This window comes from Monodelphis domestica, chromosome 3, assembly GCF_027887165.1.
Source record: "Monodelphis domestica isolate mMonDom1 chromosome 3, mMonDom1.pri, whole genome shotgun sequence".
Taxonomy (NCBI): Eukaryota; Metazoa; Chordata; class Mammalia; order Didelphimorphia; family Didelphidae; genus Monodelphis; species Monodelphis domestica.
In genome coordinates, this window is record NC_077229.1 from 256,085,059 (window position 1) to 256,108,862 (window position 23,804).

At 41.4% G+C, this 23,804-nt stretch overlaps 1 protein-coding gene across 2 annotated transcripts in view; it reads right to left on the reverse strand.

Annotated features, from left to right (window-relative positions):
- Positions 1-15,761: 15,761 nt before the first annotated feature.
- Positions 15,762-23,804, reverse strand: part of IMPA2 (inositol monophosphatase 2) — a 78,337-nt gene continuing 70,294 nt past the window's right edge. For both annotated transcript variants that reach the window (XM_056823630.1, XM_056823631.1), the window contains exons 6-8: positions 19,034-19,142; positions 17,833-17,984; positions 15,762-16,380 (exon numbers count right to left, since the gene is read on the reverse strand). In XM_056823630.1, coding sequence (XP_056679608.1) covers positions 16,265-16,380; positions 17,833-17,984; positions 19,034-19,142 — 377 coding nt within the window. In that variant the 3' untranslated portion in view covers positions 15,762-16,264. The remainder of the gene's footprint in view (positions 16,381-17,832; positions 17,985-19,033; positions 19,143-23,804) is intronic.

Sequence of the window (23,804 nt, forward strand, 5' to 3'; positions counted from 1 at the left end):
TGTAGAAGAAGCTGCATAAAAGCCTTCTGATATGTACCTAATGTGGAAAAGAAGAATGGGTTCTTGAAATACTAACTGGGCAAGAGGAAACTCTTCAGGATAAATTTTCTTCTCAGGTCTTTGGGGAAAACAGAAAAAAAAAATTACACAGAAGGGTGAGATGGAGGAGGGTTGCAATTTGCAGTGGACATGCCAATAAAAATCATCGATTCATCCCAAGAATAAGCAATTTAGCATAATTACCACTTTGAGTTTCTTACTTTCTTTAATGATTTAAAAACTTCATATCTTTTGTTAAAAAGCTTTACTTAATCTAGATGAAGGCATGATGCAAAATTGCTAGGTGTGCCTAGAGATGATGAAAGACTCTCCTCAAAGATGAATCCTTATTTAGAAAGCTTTAACTGCTTGAGAAGAGCAAAATGTTCAATATCTATTGGGCAAAACATCCAGATGTTGGCTAATTTACTCAGATTTTACCTAGATAGTCAGGCATCACACAGCTTTTATTTTTCAGAGGCAAAGACATTACAAAATGTCAAGGCACAGGACTGTGGTTAAGATGGAAGAGAGAGAACTTGGCAACTCTAAAAGCAATTTCAAATTATTTGATAACAAACTCAACTCAATGATTGTCACAGCTATTAATTTTCTCCATTTGTGTCACAAGAGTTAATTCTCCTTAACTTAGATCATAAAGGATTATATGAACTTGTAATCTTAGTAGTGTAAGAAATCTCAGAGGCCATTTAGGACTCAACCTCATCATTTAAAATATGTTGAAACAAGTTAGAGATGTTCTAATCTCTCCAGAGCTATATCTGTTCTCATGTTGATGTAGTAATTTATTCTGTCCTCATTTCTTTTTAAGATCTTTTCTTTCTTTACATTTTTCCCATGTATGTGGACATGTATATATGAGTGTGCATGTGTGTGTGTTTTTGTGGTGTGTGTGTGTGTGTGTGTGTGTGTGTGTGTGTGAGAGAGAGAGAGAGAGAGAGAGAGAGAGAGAATTAATTTAAACTGCTCTGGCTCAGCCTGAGCCAGGCAGTAGTTAAAGACCTTGGTCAAAGTGGTCTCCCTGAGCCTAAGGGAAAGGGAGTTAGTCTTATCACTCACCATGAGACCATCTCCAAGCTGGGTTCCAGTCCTCCACTGAACTCAATCTCCTGAACTGAGTTCAGAATCCTGAACTGACTTTTAGCCTCCTTTTTTAAAGAGAATTTTCTCTTATGTCACCTCCCCTAAATTTTTATGTCTACCAATCACAGTAGATGCTTTTTTCCAGGACTGCCCATTCTTAGTTCTCACCACTCTTTAGTTCTCACCTTCTCTGGTTAGATTATATCTTTTGAGGTACTTCACACTTCTTTGTTAAGTTTACCTTTTGTTAGTTACTTGACCTTTTTGTGATTAATTTAACCTTTATAGGTACTTAACACCTTTTTGTATTAAATCTAAAAATAGACTTAGCTTAAGTGCTAGCTTCACTATAAGATATTAGTTAAGTACTTTCATTGTTCAATCAGGAGTTTACAACTTTATCTTCCCTAAAGTATGTCTAATTAGGGTGGAGTAGTTTGAAAATTCACCAATGCCACATAGTTGTAATCAGTGGCAGTGTTAGAATGAACACATCCTTTTCCTTTTCTCAGATTACATGACTTTACAATTTTCAGGGATCATTTTCTGACATTTTGAAACCCATGTTGTTTCCCTCTCTCTTACACCTCCCCACCTTCCCAAGAGGGTGGGTAGTGCCATATGGGTTATGCAATACATATTTCCATGTTTATCATGTGAAAGAAAGCACATACCACTCACAGTGGAGAAAAATTCATGGAAGAAATAAAACAAAAAATGGTATGCTCCAATCTGCATTCAGGTTCCATCAATTCCTTCTAGGTTGATAGATAGCCTTTTTTGTTGAGAGTTGTCCTGGATTCTTAGATTGTGGGTTTTTTCCCTTTTTTTTTAAACCTTACCTTCCATCTTGGAATCAATACTGTGTACTGGTTCCAAGGCAGATGAGTGGTAAGGGCTAGGCAATGGGGGTCAAGTGACTTGCCCAGGGTCACACAGCTGGGAAGTGTCTGAGGCCAGGTTTGAGCCTAGGACCTCCAGTCTCTAGGCCTGGTTCTCAATCCACTGAGCTACCCAGCTGCCCCCTTACATTGTTGATAACAGTTAAGTCATTCACAGATGTAGATCCTCCCACCCCCCCAGCTGAGTGCCCTCTCTATTCCAACAGCACCCAATTATCAACTATAAATTGTATTGGTGTTCTAGTCATTATCAGTTATGTCTGATTTAATAATCCTGCTTCCTTGGCAAAGATGACGGGTTGGCCATTTCCTTCTCCAGTTCATTTTATAGATAAGGAAACTTAGGCAAACAGGGAAAGGATATACCTGCCGTCACTCAGCTAGTAAATATCTGAAGCCAAATTTGAACTCAGGCCTTCCTGACTCCAGGGTCTTGTACCACCTCACCACTGTCCACTAGTATGTCACTAGCATTCATTCTAGCCATTGTTTACTCTTACCACAAAGCATTTTGTAAGGAATGGGAAATGAAGAGATGAAATATATGCTTTAAGCAGACAAGTTTCATCACTATTCTTTTCAATGTATCTGTATATTGACATTCCCATTTTTTTGAAAGTGAAAAGAAAACAGTATTGCTAGTGACAGGGTTGCCTTGTTTCAGGGCCTGGTGTTAAAATAGGGTGAGCCCTAATTGCTGTGGAGACAGGCCAAGACTTTGGAAATGTCACTTATTTATGACATTGATATTATTATTTATATATATATTATTTATGACATCTGATTATTTTAATTAATTTATTTATTTTTAACCCTTACCTTCTGTCTTGGAGTCAATACTGTGTATTGGCTCCAAGGCAGAAGAGTGGTAAGGGCTAGGCAATGGGAGTCAAGTGACTTGCCCAGGGTCACACCCTAGATCACTATTGATGGCTAATAGATCAAGATATTTCCTACCATCCACCCACGCCCTCCTGCCTCCCTCCCCCCCCCCCCCCCCCCCCCCCCCCCCGTCCCCGTTAGTCAGCCACCCTTCTAAGTAATTCAAAGGTGAGCTGTGAGGTTGAGAGAAGATATTTTTTCCCTCTTTCTCAGGTAGGGAGGTTTATTGGGAAAAACAGGACTAGGATGGAAATTGAGTCATCTAGGTGAGGATATTTCTTGTGGCAAGATTAGAGCAACTAGACCAAAGAGAGTAACTGACCCACCCAAAGAGTCAGAATGAACCATCTTTATTGCTGAGTCACTTCTATTGTCTCTGTTCATGGAGTTTTTGTTTTTAATTTTTAAATTTTATTTTACTGATCAAGAAAATTTTCCCACAGTTCCATGATTCATTTTCCCTCCTGCCCCCCTCCCACAGCTAACACACAATTCCGCTGGGTTTTACATGTGTCATTGATCAAGATGTAGAGTTTTCTTGACAAAGATCCTGGAGTCCTTTGCCATTTCCCTCTCCATTGATTAACAGAAATGAAGTGACTTACCCATGGTCACACAGCGCGAAGTTTCTAGGCTAGGTGGTCCTGACTTCAAGGCCAGTCTCTAACCACTCTGCCATCAGCTTTCTTTGATCATTATATGACCCAATAAATAAACAGAAATCATGAAATATGAAGGTGTGGAACATCTGATTAAGGAAGGAGCTTGTGCTAGGTATTAGATCATAACTGCTTCTACTCAGAAAATGAGAGTTGGTTATGCCCACAAATACTGTGTTCTCCCCCATACCGAAATCGTGTACAATAACATGACTGGACTATATCTTACTGCATCCAGGCCTTGGAAATGCGTTCTTGCAACAGTTATTTATTAAATACCTACTTAGTATAAGGCAATGAAGGTCATATATGATTATGGATGTAGAACTGGAAGGAACCTCTGAAATCCTCAAGTCCAATCCCTTCATTTTACAGATGAAGGAACTGAGGCCCAGAGAGAGGGGAAATGACTCATCTGGAGTCACACAGTAAGTTTTGATAGGATTTGAAAAAATGTCTTCCTGATTCTATGCCCGTTACAATACTTCCCTGCCTTCTCCTACCTGCCACTCTCCTAGCCTGGATCGGGTCAATCTCCTCTCTACAGAGAGCCTGCTATGTTCTTTGTGATGAGTGAGATAAATACACACGGGAGGATAATATAGTGGAGGGAGTGAAACCTGAAAGGAGGAATCTACGTGTCCAAGGAATATTTGAGGAATGGGAGACTCCCAATACTCGAAGGGATGATAGAAGGTTTCCTGGAGGAGATGGTACCTGAGCTGGGCCTCACAGAAGATAAGTATTCTGAAAAGTTGAGAGGAGGAGGAAATGTATTCTATGCATGGGGAAAGGCCTGTTTGAATTGAGAAAGGCAAGAGATGACATACTGAATTTGGGGAGATGTAGGAGTCCCACTTGGCTCTAATGTCACCTGAAATAAAGCTGGAGAAGACTAAAAACCAGGTTAAGACGTTTACATTTTTTTTAACCCTTTCCTTCCCTCTTAGAATCAATACTGTGTATTGGCTGCAAGGCAGAAGAGCTGTAAGGGCTAGGCAATGGGGGTTAACTGACTTGCTCAGTCAGATTTGAACCTAGAACCTCCCATCTCTGGGCCTGGCTCTCAATCCACTGAGACACCCAGCTGTCCATAGAAGTTTGCATTTGATAATATTAGTAATAGGGGAGCTACTTGAAAGTTTTGAGGTAGGGAAGTGCCAGAGTTAGATCTGTGCTTTAAGAATATCATTTTAATAGTGGTGGTAGAAACAAGACAGATTAATTATATTTTACATATAATTATAATTATATATTATATATATAAATAAATAATAAGAAATAATAATATCATTTATAATATGTATAATATATAATAAATAATAAGAAGCTGTTAAAAACAGTGTAAGTTCTAGGTACTGAGGGCCTGAATAGAGGTGGTGGCCTTGTGAACGGAGAGAAAGTAAAAACTGGAGGGCCATTTAATCTAACCTGAGAATGGTAGCATGGCCTCGTGAAGAAATAGTTCTGAGTTCAAGTATGACTTCTAACCCATTTTGATCCTGAATGAATCACTCAGGGCCTTGGGCAGCTCTCTGACTAAATTGCAGAGCAAGAGCAGCTGTGTATTGGTAGAGAGGGTCTTGCTGTCTGGAGTTCCCTATGCCAATCATATCACAGGTCTGTTAAAAAAAATCTTTCCACTGATAATATTTCTTGCTGTCTTCAAAACTTGGTTAACAACTTGTCAAATTCCAAGACTTCACACACTTGTCCTCTCTGCTCAAACTAAATTTCAACTCCATCTACTTGGGCCAGGTAGGTGACTCCGTGGATTGAGAGCCAGGCTTTCAAGATGGGAGGTCCTGGATTCAAACAGGACTTCAGATACTTCCTAGTTGTGTGACCCTGGACAAGCCGTAGTAGTCTCTCGGTGACCGAGGATGACTATTGTCTTTGTGCAGTTTCATCTACGGTGTACCCTCAGGTGGCTTCTGGAGTCCAAAGGCTGAGGCGCACAGTTTGTGGCACATGGGGCATGGGACGCCAGTTGTTACAGGAGGTGCGGTTGTGGCCTGGTGTCGGCGTTCACGCGCAGCGGCAAGACGTCGACATCGCTCATCTTCAAAGGTGGCGGCGGCATGGTGAATGTGGGTTCGCCAGCTGCTTCTGTCAGAGGCAGCGAGTTCTAGTTGCTTTGGTGTCATGCCAGCCCAGTTCAAGTTGGACTTTAGCTGATCCTTGAATCTTTTCTTTGGTCGGCCTTGTTTCCTGAGTCCAGCTGACAGTTCACCATAGAATACCTGTCTTGGTATTCGCTGTGGGTCCATGCGGATGACGTGTCCAGACCATCGTAGCTGGGTTCTGAGGACCAGGACTTCGATGCTGGTGGAGTTGGCTCTGTCGAGGACTTCCTGATTGGTGATTCGGTCCTGCCATCGGATCCTCATGATTGACCAGAGGGACCGTTGGTGGAATTGCTCCAGCTGTTTCATGTGCTTCCAGTACAGTGTCCATGTCTCACAACCGTACAGGAGCGAGCTGAGGACCACTGCGTTGTACACTTTGAGCTTCGTCGCAGTGCTTACACCTCTGTGTTGGAGGACTTTGCAGCGCAGCCGCCCGAGTGCCTGCCTGGCCTTTTGGATCCTGGCATTGATCTCATGGTCTAGGGACCCGTCGTTGGCGATGGTGCTGCCCAGGTACTTGAAAGTGTTGATGTTAGAAAGCTGCGTGCCGTCGATTGTAATGCACGGCTGGTTCGTTGGCCTCCCTGGTGCGGGTTGGAACAGCACCTCTGTTTTGCTGAGGCTGATAGTCAGGCCAAACAGTTTTGTTGCAGTAGAGAACCTGTCCACAATGGTTTGGAGATGATTTTCTTGGTGGGCCATGAGAGCACAGTCATCTGCAAAGAGAGCTTCCAGGATGAGTCTCTCTGTTGTCTTTGTTTTTGCAGTCAGGCAACGAAGGTCGAATAGTGAGCCATCCAGTCGGTATTTGATGTAGACGCCCAGGTCTAGATCCATCACAGCATGTCGTAATATTTGGGTGAAGGATAGGTTGAATAGCACCGGAGCAAGGACGCAGCCTTGTTTCACGCCATTGGAGATGTTGAAGTGATCGGAAGTCTCTCCACTAGATAGGACTTCCCCTGTCATGTCGAAATGAAAGAGCTGGATCAGTTTGACGAATTTTGCTGGGCAACCGAGCTTGCTGAGGATCACCTACAATGTGTCCTTGTTCACTGCGTCGAACGCCTTTGTCAGGTCTATGAAGACAATGTAGAGACTCAGGTTCTGCTCAAGGCATTTTTCCTGCATTTGCCTCACCATGAAGACCATGTCGATGGTGCTGCAATCTGGTCGGAAGCCACATTGTGATTCAGGCAGGTTCTGCTCTGAAACAGATGACAGGAGTCTGTTGAGTATAACACGAGCGAGGATCTTTCCAGCAGTGGAGAGTAGTGAGATTCCTCTGTAGTTGTCACAGGCTGCTCGTGCACCTTTGTTCTTGTATAGGGCTACGATGGAGGCATCTCTGAGTTCTGGGGGCATGTCTTCCTCTTCCCATATGCTGGTCAGCACTATTTGGAATGCCTGAAGCGCCTTTCCATTTAAGGCCTTGGACACCTCGGTTGGGATCCCGTCTTTACTGGGTGCCTTGCCTGCACTCATTTGTTTAATGGCTTTTTGGACTTCCTTTATTGAAGGAGGGACATCAAGTTGTTCAATGGTGTGGTTTTGGGGGATCTGGTCAAGGGCGCTTTGGTCGACTGAAGAGGGTCGGTTGAGAAGCTGACTGAAGTGTTCTTTCCACCTGTTGCTGATGCCTTTTTTATCTTTTATGAGAGTGTCACCGTCAGAGGATAGCAAGGGAGTGGTGGTGGGTTTTAATGGCCCATAGACAGTCTTGAGGGCACTGAAAAATTGTTTGTAGTTTTTCGTATCAGCAAAGCGCTGGATTTCTTCTGCCTTTTTTTCCCACCATCGGTCTTGCATCTTCCTGATCTCACGCTGTGCCGGTGGCTTGAAGAGACTTGAATGTGTCCTTTTTAGGAGCAGAGTTTGGGTTATTTTGCCACTCCATAAAGGCTGGACAAGTCACTTAACCTTAATTGCCTAGCTCTTACTGCTCTTCTGCCTTGGAACCAATGCTGTAAGGTTTTTTTAAAGTTTAAAATTTAAATTTAAAAAGATTTTAATATTTATGATGTGAGCCTCCATTTATTGGCATGGAGGGAAGAATCAAAGAAGAAACAGTCATAGGTTTATTAGTCATTTTCTAACCCTTTGAAGCACCTTTTGAGTAGGGTGTTTCCTAGTTTATTTAAACACCTTCCCTTCCCTCCACCCCTTCAGCCAGCACAAGGTGTGACTAATGTTCCCCCTACGGGGCAGGTGGGGCCCATTGGGATGACCGTGGGCATTATCAGGCCACATTGAATGCTCCCTCCCCCTCCCCCACTCCCACATGGCTTCAGCAGGCCCTTCCCCCAAAGAGCCTCTCTCCAACTCAGGTACAGGGTGGTCTTGTTAGTTGTCTCAGTGCTGTGAGTGGCAGCGGAATGACCTCATTTGAAGTGGGTGCTGAACTCGGCTCCAGGATCATTGGGGGCGGAGCAGAGCTGGGTATGTCGGGTAATCCTCGGAGTTCTTCCGGAATGGCACAATTGGGTCCAGCTCTGCCTAAGCCTGAGCAGTAACTCCGATGCAGCAGCTGGGCAAAGATGCTATGACTAACGGACTCCCTGGTGCGCTGTGGCTCGCATCTACACAATCAGTCTAGAACATCCCCCACCTTCCCCAGAGAAACCCTTCGCTCCTGCCTTCAAGTTGCATAGCATCCTTTGGTGAGTATTGTTCCTGTTTAAAGCTGCCTCCAGCAGCTGACTCTGTACTGAGTCAGTTCTGCCTTACCAGCCTACTGGAGAAATTTCCTGTCCTGCGAGCTCCCCATTCCCACCTTCCTGGCTCTACCAGTCTCTTTCTGGGGAACAAAAATGAATTTACCAAGGAGAATCTGGCAAGGAACCATGCTTTTTTTTTTTTTAAATAACCTTCCTTTCCACATTAGAATCTAAGGCAGAAGAGTGGTAAGGAGAAGGCCATGGGGGTTAAGTGACTCGCTCAGAGTCATGCCGCTAGGGCGTGTCTGAGAACTTCCCATCTCTAGGTTTGGTTCTCAATCCACTGAAACCACCTGTCCCCAGGGACCATACATTTTAAGGTCTAAACTGACCACTATATAGAACAAGCCCATCTCTAATATGTTACATGTAAATAAAAAGTACTTAGAATAAATAACAAAAACAAAAGAAAACAAAAAAATTAAATAACAAAGTAAATGACAAATATTATGATCCAAGATGGGGGCAGCTGGGTGGCTCAGTGGATGGAGAGCCAGGCCCAGAGATGGGAGGTCATGAGTTCAAATCTGGATTCAGACAGGTTCTAGCTGTGTGACCTTGTGGCAAGTCACTTAACTCCCTTACTGCTCTTCAGCCTTAGAACCAATATACAGTAGTGATTCTAAGGAGGAAGGTAAGGGTTAAAACAGACACTCTCTCTCTCTCTCTCTTTCTCTCTCTCTCTCTCTCTCTCTCTCTCTCTCTCTCTCTCTCTCTCTCTCTCTCTCTCTCTCTCTCTCTCTCTCTCCCTCTCTCTCTCTCTCTCTCCAAGAGAGAAGAATCCCCAAATCCTAAGTTCAAGTTCACAACTCTTCTTGGGCCCTAAGTTGGGGTCCTTGCCTTCATGAAAGGCAGGGGCCAGAGCTATTTAGATGATATTATAGAATTATTAACATATTTCACTAAATTCAGATGGCTCTAGGTCTGTGTTGAACCTATGGCAGGCATGGCAATGGGGGCTGCTCCCTTCCTACTGTAAAGATTAAAATTTAGGGGAACTGAGGCAGGTAGAAATTAGTTTCTGTCTGCAAGGAGTATTATATTTTTTAGAGGCTTATTAAAGGTTGAGAATTTAAGAAAAATACAAGTAAGAAAGGCACGTGCCAGGTGGGCTGAAAGGCTCAATTCAATTTCACTTACATCATGAGATGTGTCTGTTTGCCGGTGGAGACAGGAAGAGAAGAGCGCGGATACCCTTTAAATAATGATTTTGCTCTCAACCCAGGCGAGAATTCAGTGAAATTACAAAGCATTTTGGGGAAGTGGAGCAAGGACTTCTGGGGATTGAAGTCCTGGATTCGAGTCCATTTTTACACTCCTCTCCACCATGCATAAGGACATCACCAGCCCTCTGCCCAGCAGCCCAATGGGAATGCTTTTTCCATCCCCTACTTAGGGGAAGGTGGTGGCTCACATGCAGCTTGAGGGTTGCAGTTTGGGCACTCTGTCTCTAAAAGGTTTGCCACCACTGCTCTAGGTGGTACATACAGTGGGTAGAGTGGAGTCAGGAAAGAACTGAGTTCAAATCCTACACCAGTTACTTATTAGCTATAGGATCCTGGATAAGTCACTTAACCTCTGACTACTTCAGTTGGTAAATCTATAAATTGGGGTTAATAATAACATCTACCTCTTAGGATTATTATATGGATCAAATGATATAGTATTGGTAAAGTGCTTGCAAGCCTTAAAGTGCTATATAAATACTTGCTCTCATATACAGCAGGACCTCATTTTATGCCACCAATAGTTCCAAGATCCTTTGTCTAAATTGAGAATCAGGCATAATAGTGAAACTCGTTATTTAACAAGCATTTCTTAACTGAACATAGCTAGGCACATTATGACTTTTCTTGGGCTTATCAGAGCTCCTAGCATCACTCCTCTAGTACTTTGGGGCTATTATTAATAACTAAATAGTGCTGACAAACCAAAGAGAAGCAGTGCTCTGTGGGGACACTTGTTACAAGAGACAAAGATTGATGTGGGAGCCAGTGTTTGGTGCAAAGTCATGGAATGACTCACATGAATGTTTTTCAGTGAGAATAAGTAGAATTGGGTGAACTACTACTATGAGACTTCATACCGCTTGGGAAAATGGCACAAATTTAACACATAATTAAACATTTATTAATTGTTTTTTATTTATTTTTTAAAAATCCATTACCTTCTGTCTTAGAATTAATACTGTTTATTGGCTCCAAGGCTAGGCAGTGGGGGTTAAGTGACTTGCCCAGGGTCACATAGCTAGGAGGTGTTGTAAGTCAAATTTGAACCCAGGACCTCCCATCTCTAGGCCTGGCTCTCAATCCATTAAGCACCTAGCTTCCCCCAACATTTTTATTTTATAGATTTTTCTGCCTTTATTTTTTTTTCCTATGGCCTATACCTGAATTGGTACTATGGAGTTTACATAAAATGAGGCCTGCTGTATTATAAATATACACATACATATCTATATCTAAATCTAGCTATTGTCATTATATTCAAAGGGGCATTCCTTCTTTCCATTGATTCAGAGATTGAAATCAATTTAATCAAACAAGCATTTATAGGAGTTGCGGATATCAAGACAAAGGAAACTTTATAATACTTATACAATACATAAATAGATCCTTAGATGCAAGTGTAAAAATGGAGATTTGAACTCCGGACTCCATTTCCCAGGAGTCCTTGCTAGCTCCCAGAATGCCCTCTAATCTCACTGAGATTTCCACCTGGACGAGGTTAAAATTTCTATTTAACCTGGCTGTAAAAGCTACTGGGCCCTCTTCCCTACTTCCGCTTCTCTCCACCTAGCAGGCAAGATGTGAGTGGTCGTGAACAGGCTCTCTGGGCCTAGCACATGCCTTCCTTACTTGTATTTTCCTAAATTCCTTATCTTAAATAAACCTCTAAAAATATAATACTGCTTGAGAGAAACTAATTTCTACCTGCCTCAGTTTCCCCAAAATTTTAATCTTTACACAAGATAATTTGAAGAGAGAGATGGGTAGGTAAGGAGGATTGGGGAAAGCTCTATAGAGAATGTGGCACCTGAGCTGAACCTCAACAGAAAATAGATTTCCAGAGGAGATGATAAAGATACGTGGGCAGAGGAAGGACTAGTGGGAGATGCTCTATTCAGGTTTTGGTGATTAATTGTGTCCAACTCTTTGTGACCCCATTTGGAGTTTTCTTGGCAAAGATACTGGAGTGGTTTGCCATTTTCTTCTCCAGCTCATTTTACAGATGAGGACACTGAGGCAAACAGGGTCACACAGCTAGTAAATGTCTGAGGCCAGATTTGACCTCCAGAAGAGGAGTCTTTCTGATTCTAGTCCTGGAACTCTATGCACTGGGCCACCGAGTCACCCCCATGTTCAGGCAACAGACAGTAGTCCAGTTTCTATGGAAAACAGTGTCAAGTATTTGAGAAAAGACTTGAAAGCTACATGCTGGAAGACCTTAAATGCCAAGCTGAGAAGTCTGCATTCGATCCTAGAAGCAATAGGAACCCACTGAAAATTTTTAAGTAGGGGGAAGGGCATAGCGCAAATTGTGTTAACCTGAAGAGTTTGTGTAATATCCTAGAGGCATTTGGGAGCTAAGGAAGGCTTTTGAAGAGTCCAGCAATCCGGACATCCCTGTGCTTTAGGAAGAATATTTCTGCTAGTAAGTGAAGTCTGAATTAGAAAGGGGAAGAGATTGGAATTAGAAGGATTAGGAGGCTAGGATTACTAGTCCAGGTGAGACTAGTGAGAGTGCCTGAACTAAGATGTTCACTGAATGATTGGAGAAGAGGATAAATGTGAGAGAGGTTGTAGAGGTAGAATGGTTTGAGAGGATTCCCAGAGCCAGTCCAGCTTTTGCTGCTACTAGGAGATAGAAAAGGAACAATTAGGTGAGAAGAGAACCAAGCCAGTGTAGTATCATGGGAGCTAAGGAAAGGCAGGAGGTAGTAGTGGTTAACAGTGTCAAAAACATGAAGGTCCAATTCTGGAGGGCAATCTGGGATTATGCCCAAAGCCCTAGAAAACAATGCATATCCTTTGATCCAGTAATACCACTACTAGGTCTGTATCCCAGGTTGTTGTTTTTTTTTTTCAAATGGGAAAGAACTTGCTTGTACCAAAATATTTATAGCTACTCTTTTGTGATGGCAAAGAATTAAAAACTAAAGGGATGTCCCTCAATTGGGGAATGAGCTGAACAAGTGTGGCATATGATGATGATGGAATACTGTTATCCTATAAGGAATGATGAACAGGATGATTTCAGAAAGAACTGCAAAGAACTACATGAGCAGATGCAAAGGGAAATAATCAGTACCAGGAAAACACTGTACACAGTAACTACAATACTGTGGAATGATCAACTGTGATGGACTTAGCTACTAACAGCAATGCAGTGATAGAGAAAAAGAATACTATTCACCTCCAGAGAAAGAATTATTGGGAGTAGGAATGCAGATGGATGAATATGGATTTATCACTTGTTTATTTGGGTATATGTCTTGGGATTTTGGTTGTATAAGATTATTCACTTACAAAAATATTTATCCCACACTAGAAGGCTCTCCTGTTAAGAAATACTCCTGAAATTCAGGAATAATTTCTGCCCCTCCTCGTCTCTATATATAGATGGTATCCACATGTCAAGAATCCCATCCCACAGATCATTCCCATCATCTCTTAATAAAGACTTTTAGGTCTTGCTTTGGAAACTTAGCTACTTCCAAGGAACATTTCTTCCTAGCGACCCTCCTCTCTATTTCTACATTAGAAATTCTGACTTCAGTGAAGTTTTCTCTTACCCTCTGAGGATCTAGATCTTAAGCTCCTTGTTGGCAGGGACTGAATCTCAGGTGATACTCCTGTTCCTTCCACAGGATCACAGAACAGTGTTTTGAAGTAAGGCTACTCAATCCCTATTGATTGATTGGAAATCTGTTAAATAAAAAGCTCCTCTATTGATTCAATAACACATTTTTGTTCTGCATAATGCTATTATCCAGATAATTACACCAATTTCACACTTCATTTTGCCTGTGTAAACCCAGCTTTCCAGGGCCAGCTTCTCTGTGGGAGTCAGTCTGTCATGTAAGTGTGCTGGTAGAAAGAGGCATCAAACAGAGCCCTGGCCCTCTCCTTTTCCCTGTACTCAGCTGGACCTTGGCACCAAATGGCTGATTGGCCTTAGAATACATCTGCCTTTAATTTTTTGGGTCCACCTCCAAGGATATGTAAAAGGCTACAAGGAAAATTGAGAGAAAGTGGAAGTGCTTATGGTAAGAAGAAAAAAGAATGCTTTCTTATGGGTTCCTGGTAGAGGAGGCAGGAAATACTATTTTTTTTTTTAAAAGCTGTAGCTACTAGCAGACTATAAGAGAAACTTCAAGCACTGAAGCCATTTATATTTTGGAAGCTGAAGCAAAAGATTTGAAATTCTTAAAGGAACCTCGAGGGAAAGTTTAAGAGGTGTATGGTAATCTTCCAGATGCTCCTTCCCCCCACCTCCATAATTCTTACATTTCAAAAGTCAAGGTCCAGTGCCAAAATTTGCTTTAATATCCTAATTTGGCTTAATATGCCTTCTTAAAGATTACTTTCCCTCCTAATACCTTGCCAAATTTTTTTTCCCTAAGACCCAAAGGGATTGTGGTGACAACCCTTCCTCCCCCAAATTCCTTCTCTCACCCTAAATTCATTTTCCACTGATTAATTTTGAGTCACATAATGCTCCCTTATGTATAGTATTTGTCGTATTTTAAAGTGCCAGCCTTATTCTCCATGGAGGAAGCTTTCACAGTAGTCAAACAATATCCATTATCATCACACTTAGGGATCCTCTAGCCCAGGGGTTCTTAACCTGGGATCTGTGTAGGTGGCTTGTTTTGTTTACAATATTTTGATCATTGTGTTTCATAACTGGTTTCCTTTGTTATGCTATGAGTTTTAGTTTATGTAATTAAAAACACTAGAGAATAGGTCTGTAGGCTTCCTCAGAATGCCAAAACAATTGAAAACACAAGAAAGGTAAAGAAGCCTTGCTCCAGTTGGGATTTCTTTACACGTGATTTTAAAAAAGAGGCCCAAAGGCCTGGGGTGGGGGGGAGTATCTTAATATGCCACATATAAGGAAAAGTTTTAATATGTTTAATGTTTAATTAAATTAATTTAATGTTTAAAAAGTTTTTATTAAAAAGTCTAATATGAAACCCTTTCTTTCTCTTTTTTTAAAAACCCTTACTTTGTGTCTTATAATCAATACTGTTTATTGGTTCCAAGGAAGAAGGGCAGAAAGGGATAGGCAGTGAGGGTTAAGTGACTTGCCTAAGGCCACACAACTGGGAAGTGTCTGAAGTATTATTAGGTGGTTGTTTCTTTAGATGGATTATGGTAATGTAAGATTGCTGGGCAAACCTTCAGACCAATGAGGTAAGGTGGAATCAGACTGTCTCCCTCCCACTTCACTTAGTCTCTTCCCTTGGAGTCAAACTGGGATTCAGACTGAGTAAGTTGCCTGCATATCTGATAGATAACTCTCTAAAGTTGTTGGAACAAGGATTTGTTTTAAGGAAGGGGAAAGGTAAGGGAAATTGGATAGGAGAGAGGGGTTAAGACTTTCTGAGCTTAAGTAAATCCTGAATTGAGTAATAAATTTATAGTCTTAGATGAGGGATGTGGCTAACAGTTTTAAGGCTCTTCTGAGTAAATTCTTGATAATGTAGAGAGAAAAATCAGTAATCAACAAGGAAAAGATCTTCTCAGTTCTTCCTCCTTCAAGTGCCAGGAGAAAGAGTCCCCCAAAGCAGTTTTGTGTTCCTGTTTAACTGACTTCTCCAGGTCCCATTCTTCCCTGGAATTCTTCCTTGATGGACAGATAGATCTCCAAGCTTCTATTTATTGCATCTGTTTCTCCTGGTTTTCTGCAATCTTATTATTTTACAATCTTTTACACAGAAGCCAGATTTAAACCTAATCCCTTCCCCAGGCCCTGCTACCATTCCACTGAGCCACCCAGCCGCCCACTATACCACCCTTTCTTTTTTTTTTAAACCCTTACCTTCCGTCTGGAATCAATACTGTGTATTGGTTCCAAGGCAGAAGAGTGGTAAGGGCTAGGCAATGGGGGTTAAGTGACTTGCCCAGGGTCACACAGCTGGGAAGTATCTGAGGCCAAATTTGAACCCAGGACTTCCCATCTCTAGGCCTGGTTCTCAATCCACTGAGCTACCCAGCTTCCCCCTCTACCACCCTTTCTGAAGGGTTGTTGAATGTCTGTTGATTTTTATCAGCCCTTCTGAGAGACCCCTAACATGCTTTTTACATAGTGACACAGAGAGAGTCCCATTATTTTGTTTTATTATCTTCTCAAGTACCATGTAACAGAGAACTGTAGGCACAAAACATAACTGATTTATCTGCAGTTCTATGCTTTATTACCTGAGATCTGCATTATTAAAAAAAATAGAAATTTAATTATTGTTGCATATGTCACAGGAGAATTAGGTGTCAGCTCCCCCTACTCCCTCCCTCCCCCAACATTCAGACCTTCTTTTGAAACTTGATTGTATTTTTAGAAAGAAACCAACCAGTAGACAAAGCAAACACCCAACCTGGTGAAAGATATGTGGATTAAAGTGGGGGAGGGCACACACTTAAGTTGAACCACCCCTCAGGTCCCACCCAGAAGGGAGTTAGGAACAATAAACATGGGACACTGAAAGTAAGCTGTTAAAGGTCTTCTATCCTCCCAGAAACCCATCTTGAAGTACAATGTTTCCAGAAAGGCAGGCTGGTGGCTGTCCACAGCAGCAGCAGCAGCACTTCCTTCCATCCTTCCTTTGGTCACTTCTCGTCATCACGTCCATAGTTAATAGTCTGTATTGCCTGAGCTATGAGCATAGCCATTTCCCTGGTACCAGCAGCAACCACTCTGCATGACATGAGATCAAGAGGTCCCCCTGAAGAAAGAAGAAGGGAAAAAAGAGCCTGAAGCTTCCCGGGTCACTCAGCCATGTTGGAACAATGGAAGAACAAACCCTCCCTCCTTCCTCCCTTCCTTCCTCCTTCCCTCCCTTTCTTCCTCCTTCCCTCCCTTCCTTCCTTCCTTCCTTCCTTCCTTCCTTCCTTCCTTCCTTCCTTCCTTCCTTCCTTCCTTCCTTCCTTCCTTCCTTCCTTCCTTCCTTCCTTCCTTCCTTATTTCCTTATTCCCTCCCTCCCTTTCTTTCTCAAACTTTATCTTCCCTGCCTTGAAATCAATACTAAATATCTCTTCCAAAGCAGAAGAGCAGTAAGGGCTAAGCAACTGGGATTAAATGACTTTCCCAGGGTCACATGGCAGAGAAGTACTGGACCAAATTTGAACCCAGGACTCCCCTCTCCAGACCTGATTTTTTTTAATCCACTGAGCCACTTAGCCATCCCTTTGTATTGCTTTCTTAAACCTAAATAATAAATCAAGCTCTGACTTATACTATTTGCTCATTTCTGAGATGTAAATACACACACTGAAAATTCAATAATCATCTTACTCCAGCACATCCCTAAAGTTATCCCTGCCTTCAAGGCACTTGTCTTAATGTCTGACCTGGGATAAGTTTTTTTTGGACAAGAGAGACAAAAATTCACGATTATGAAGTTCAAGCTTTAACTAGAGAAGTTAGTATGAGGGAGGAGAGTGGGGGAAGAGGGATGACCATGTACAAGAACAAGGTGGCTGTGTTGGTCAGGATCAACCCCAGCCTTTGCCTATTTATTACCCCCTATCCAGGATGGAGACCTCCTTTTTCTCTTTTCCTCCCACCAGCCCCTGAGAAGACAGCTTACCCATTTCCTAAAACTAATCCTAACTGGTGACCTGAGGTCATGATCTCCCAGTCTTATTTTGTTAGTTCATGGGGAGAGACCAGGCAGCTGAATCCTGGAGAGGAAGTCAGCTGAGATGGCTCTTTGATGGCAGAGAAGAGCCAGCATGCCCTGTGCAGTGGAGGGGGGAGTGTGGAGTCTTTTCATTTTTTTAAGCATTTTTATCTTGGTTGGGAGAGATATTGGTGGATGCAAGTAAGACTGGATTCTAGCAAAGACACATGACACATTATCTTGATACCATATCTTATCTTTGCTGTTTGCATTGTATATGGTCTGCTGGTATGCTGAGGGGCCTGAAAGGCAGAAGCAGCTAGGCTTGAGAGCCAGACCTAGAGAGGGGAGGTTGAGGGTTTAAGTCTGCCTTTGAGGGTTTAAATCTGCCTTCAGACACTTCCTAGCTATGTGACTCTGGGCAAGTCACTTAACTCCCATTGCCTTGCCCTTACTGTTCTTCTGCCTTAGAACTGCTAATTAGGAACTGATCCAACCATTCTGGAGGGCAACTTGGAACTCTACCTACATCAAAGGGGCCAGTCACTACTCACCTGAAGTGTCTATCACAATACCACCTGCTTCCCTAATTATGACAGTGGCCGCTGCTAAGTCCCAGCAATGCAAGCCAAATTGATAATATGCATCTGCCGCACCAGAGGCTAGGTGGCACAAAGCCAATGTAGAGCTTCCAATCACACGCACCCTGAATCATCATGAGAAGAGATACAGAATTATTTCCAATTCTGGGAATACACACACACAGACAAACCTCATCATTAATGAAAACAAGGTTCAAACTGGATTTTTTCTCAACTAGTTTGTGTTCTGCTTTAATTAGATGCCATCTGTTTTCCTGCAATATGCACCCAATAGTTAAGAATGAGTCATAATATGTCTGTTAATAAGCCCTAGATCATAATGCACTGGGTTTGGAATCAGGAAGTGCCCGCTTCAGTACTATTATTGGCAGCCTGCCAAATTAACTCAGATTTGATTTAGGTATTTTTTTTTAGTATTAGGGTTCTCTGAATATATGTCCGGGCTCCTTGAGGGCAAAAATTGTTTCATTTTTTAATAGGATCCTGGCACACTGTAGGCACTTAATGAATGCTTATTATTATTGAATAATTAATATCTTATACCCTTGGCACTTATGAGCTGTACAACCTAGTTGGTAAGTTATTTTACCCGTTTAAAACCAATTTCTCCATCTGTAAAATGGGACTAATAATACCCTTAGTGTCTATTTCACAGGCTAAAACTGGGGGGGTAATACATGTAAGGTGCTTTGCAAATCTTTAAGTGCTAAATATACACATTAGCTACTATTATTAAAAGTTTGGGGTTTAAAATCAGAATGGAAGAATGGAGAAGAATTCCTTCAACCTCTAAGCTATTTTCCTTAAGTGATCATGAGGTTAATAGTCTGATTAAAATTTAGATCTAGCAATAAATCCCATTTCACAAAACTATGGAAACCAGACCAAGAAGGAAAAGAAATCATCAAATATATCTTCCTTCTGACACTGGGCAGAGATGGCTTAAGTAATCCCTGTCCTTATTTATGGATCTTCAGGGAGAAATCACCTATGCCCCAGTGCTTCTCTGCATTATTCTCGTATAACCCTTTTGTAGTTTTCCCAATGGAAACCTCAGGGAGTTCAGCAAGATTGGGCAACTGGTATCTTTCTGCTAGATCACACAAGGCATTCTAGGAATTAAAAGTTCAGCCCTAGAACTAAAAATTCATACCCATGAGCTTTGGCATGAAGTAACCTCTCCATGTTACTGAAGAACAATTTCAGAGTATCGGGATCACGCTTTGGGCCAATTTCCGTTAAAACCAAGGCCTTTGAGAGATCTGTAATAATAATAATAAAAAAATAAAAATAAAATCATATCTAGATTTAGACAAGCTGATGTAGAATAAAAAATGGACTGATTCAGAAGATTAAAATAAAATGTAAAAAGGATAAAAAAATTTTAAAAACCCTATAATAATTACAACATAAAAAGCAGAACTCTTGAGTAATTGAAAAGCCAATAATGATCCCAGAGTAGAAAATGAAACCATATATTTCTCTTCTGGGCAGAGGTTGGGGACTAGAAAGTCAGGAGATTCCATACTTTGCCAGATGTAATTACTGTATCAGGTTTGTTGATATTATGATATGAGGTTTCAGTTTTAGATTATGGATAATGTATATTCACAAATGGCATCATTAAAACTTCATTTTTTTAAAAGCCCAACCAAATAATTAGAAAAATCATTGAGGACCATGACAATTTCTTCTAAGTGACATTTTTTCTCTTCTTTCTCAAACTTAACCAGCATCTCAAAATTTTCAGCCTCTTATTCTTTGGAAGAATAAATCTCACTCATTCTAGAATAAGAAATTTAGAACCAGGAACTCACTTTCTCCAAGCATCTGTGTCAAGGAAGTTCATCCCCTCCCCCTCCTGAGTAGCCTGACCTGTCCATCAAACATTCCTTACATAACACAGTTGTACCAGGTTTGTGTTCCTGTACATGCTGTACATCAATAAAAGTCAAGGCTCTGGGTTTGGGGGTGGGAGGGAGAAGTGAGAAGAGAAGGGAACAGAGAAGAGACGAGGGAATGGAGAAGGAGAGTAAGGGGGAAGGAGGAAGAGACTCGTAGGCTAGGGACCAGGTGGTCAGGTTACTTATAGGAATGATGAGATTTAAACTGAGTGTCTACCCTTTCTAATAAACTTTATAAAATATATATCTGGGTAGAAATATTATTTCAATTCTTAGAATGGCAACCACTTTGGCTTAAAATGAACCTTTAATTTTCTTCTGATATAAAATGGAGATTGGAACCCTGGACTTCAATCCCCAGAAGTCCTTGGTACTTCCCAGAATTCCCTATAATCTCACCTGAGTCCTCACCTGAGTTCAAGAACACAATTTAGTATTTAAAGGGCTCTCTGCCTCCCAAGAGGTCTCTTCTTTTGCTTCTAAGCACACTCGTCTCTCTACTTGGCATGCAAGATGTAAGTGAATTGTGAATGGATTGATCTGCCCTAGGCATGTGCTTTTTCTTATTTTGTATTTTCTTATTTCTAATAAGCTTTAATAAACCTCATAAAATATAATACTTTTATTACAAGAGACTAATTTAACTGTTACACTGAGAAGTTTTAAATAAATGCTTAGGTCAGCATAGATTAATAGAAACTCAGTTGTGCCTGCCTGCATAAATGAAACTTGCTGAGAAAGAGAAGCAGAACCATCTAAAGCAGCTCTTTGGATGGATTGGTGAGAAAACTCCCTCCCATGTGTTTCCCACTCCTGTTGCTTTACCGTAGTTCAGGGTTGGTCAGTAAAGTCCTGGCCAGAGCACAGGAACCCAACCCAGCTCAGCCCCTGAATTCCCCAGGCAAGCAAAACTGCTGGCACGTACTGCCCCTTTGCTCAGTGAGGTGCTGTGCTGAGCAAGGAGACACCCCTTAAATTAATCCTGGGGGGTCCTTCTGTGCTGTGGATTAGAGTTAGGGGCTCCCTGGGACACTGGGACAGAAGTCCTGGCTTTTTGCCCAAACAGAACTGGGGGGGGCCTTTAGGACCCAGGTGGGGGAGTGGCTTTTCCCTCCCTGATTGTTAAGGACTCTCCCCATGTAGTTACCCACCTCCCACCCCACCTGAACTGTTTTGGACAAGAGTGGGGTGGTAGAGGATGAGGCAGGATCCTGCATGCCCCCTGACAGTATGACTTTCCTAGATGTGAAAAACACAGATTCCTGTTTCTTCCCAGCCTTTGCACTCTCCCCAGGTGCTAAATACAGGGGAAACTGAAAAGGGCTCCCCCCAATCTACCTCTCTACCCTTCCTTAACATCCTACCACTTGTACCCTCCTAACTATGCCCACTTGTACCATCCCTACTTCAATCTTTTTCTGTACCTTCCCTCTCACGCACCTTACTATGACTCCTCTAGATCTCATCCATCCTACTCCTCTCCACCCCCATTCCTTTTTGCCCTGCCCCCAGCTCTGCCCCTGATCTTTTTGCTCTGCCTCCCCACCTGCTGACCAACTCCATTCCACTACCCCAACCCTTTCCCCTACCAGCTTCACTGCAGCCCCCCTCCATTGAACTCCAGAACAGAGGCCAAGCAGCAGTTGCCACAGATGATTCAAATAAAGGTCTTTTCCCTCTAAGAGATGTCCCTACATATAAAAGACGAGGAGATTTAGTGAACATTAGACATCATACACCTTTTTTTTTTCCACAGGACAATGAGAGATTCAAAGAAAAAACACCTCCCTATGAAGCTGAGCCTGTGGTGGTGACAAATAAGTTTGAAATCATTTTTTGCACATATAATCCCACATGACTTGATATAAAAGATTTGCCCCAGGCCTTGCTAACAGAAAGGAAAAGGAATAAGATTCTTTCTCTTGTTAATCAGGCCCAGGAAGAGGGAACAGCTCATTGGCCAGCTGAAGATCCTAAATGGGACCCAAATTCAGAGCAAGATTACTTACAACTATGCCAGCCTAGAAATGCTTTGCTAAAAGCTATGAGAGCCTTTTCTGATAGGTCTGGTACATGGACTAAATTTGAAAAATCTTAAGCAAGAAGACAACGAAAATTCCTCCCAGTTTATGGGTACTTATTGAGCTGGGAGGCAGATATATTGAGCTCAATCTTGATAGAGAATGGGACCTTAGACAAATCAGAATACAATTTGTGAAAAACAGTTGTAAGGTAGTTAGGAATTATTTCATAACTAGCTGTTCAAACTGGCCTAATATGGACCTTGAAGACTTAAAAAGAGTGTCAGTTTATGCTTTTGAGGGTCATAAGGAAAAGGAGAAGAACACTGATTTAGTGGAAACATTAAGGAAGGAAATAAAGGAATTGAATTCTAAAAAGGGTGAGAAGGATAAAGAGAATGCTACTTTTAGTAGAGACATCGATGAAGGAAATAAAAGAATTAACTGAAACAGTTGTAAAGGCAAAGCAAGAAGAGATCATAGCTCCCTTACAAGAATCCACAAAACTTCTAACATATTATTTTTGTGGAAAAGTGGGTCATGTAATTATGAATTGTAAAAAGAGGAATCAGGAAAATAGGAATAGAAAGTTCAGGAATAATGATAATAATAGGAGGAATAGTTATTCAAATGAGGCAAATCAGAACTCACACCCAAATATCTGTACTCAGTGTGGGAACTCCCCTCAGTTTGGGGGACCCCAGAGGTGTGGACAAAGAAGTTGTGATGACTGATGGTACTTGGGAGGGGAAGGAACCTCAAAGAGCCTGGAAGTGAATTTTAAGCCTTTTCAAACTTCATTGCCTTATTGATGTTAACTGTTTCAGTCTGTTCCCTTCCCCAGAATGAAGAAGTCTCTGTAACACAATTCTAAATACAAGATTGTATATAATTTACTGTTAACCACTTCATGAGTTATCAAAATTGAGATTTTCTGTTGTCTTTATTTGTACCTCCCCTATGATTGTACTGAAGAATATCATTGTAAAAAGCCCATAAACAGGATTTTGTTCCTTCATTGCCTTTGTTAATTGTCACAAAAGCTGATGGATGGATTCCATCACATTGGTTTCAATCTGTATACAAGTTTTGGGAAGTTAATTGTCTAATAACTTAATTTGATTTTAATGGGTCTTCAGAAGTGATTTTTAGATATCTGGGAGCATCCCTACCTCTGATCATTTATTTGCTTGCCTCCGAGTTGTTTGAAACAAAAGGTAAGGGTCTATTTGTAGTTGAAGTAAAGCGAAATGGCATTGTTGTATTTTCCCATGTCTGAATTTATTGTAAATGTAACAGATGACATACCTGAAGTGATTTTCGCTTTTTAGTCCTTGGCTCCCCATGAAAATGGGTGGGACATATTGGAGACAATTCTGTTACACTGTTACAGTCTCATATCAAGAGGGAGGGAGGTGCCCAAGTAGCTTAATTACTCTGTGATGTGTTATAATCTCATCTAGGAGGTGGGAATGATTTTTCTTGTGAAGCCTAGTAGCTTTGAAATGGATTTATTATATTTGTAACTTTTCATCAACTGTACAGGTTTTCCTGTATTTCTCTCCTACAAATTTTTGGAATGATGATAATAATAGACTTTGTTAATAATGTCTTTGCCAAGGTTGAAAGATTTCCTAACTCTGTAGAACTTGTGACAAATATCATGATTTCAAAGGTTTTTTAAATGTCATGCAGGAAGTATAGAAACTCATGTAAATCCTAATGATAGTTGGTTTGTTTGCTGTTATCATTAAATGGGCTCTTATAATTGTGGGGATTTTGGTACTTTTTAGAATCTGTATTAGTTGTTGTACTACTGTTTTTAAAAGGCTTTTACCTGGTAAAAAAATTATGTACACTCACACTGTGGGTCCTGGCCAAGTTAAGAGTGATATAAATTTCATTTTTGAGTGAGCACCTTTTGTGTTGTGCCTATGCTTGGCTAACACATTGTCACATGGAATGTGAACTGTGAAATTATGATTTTTTAAAATTATTT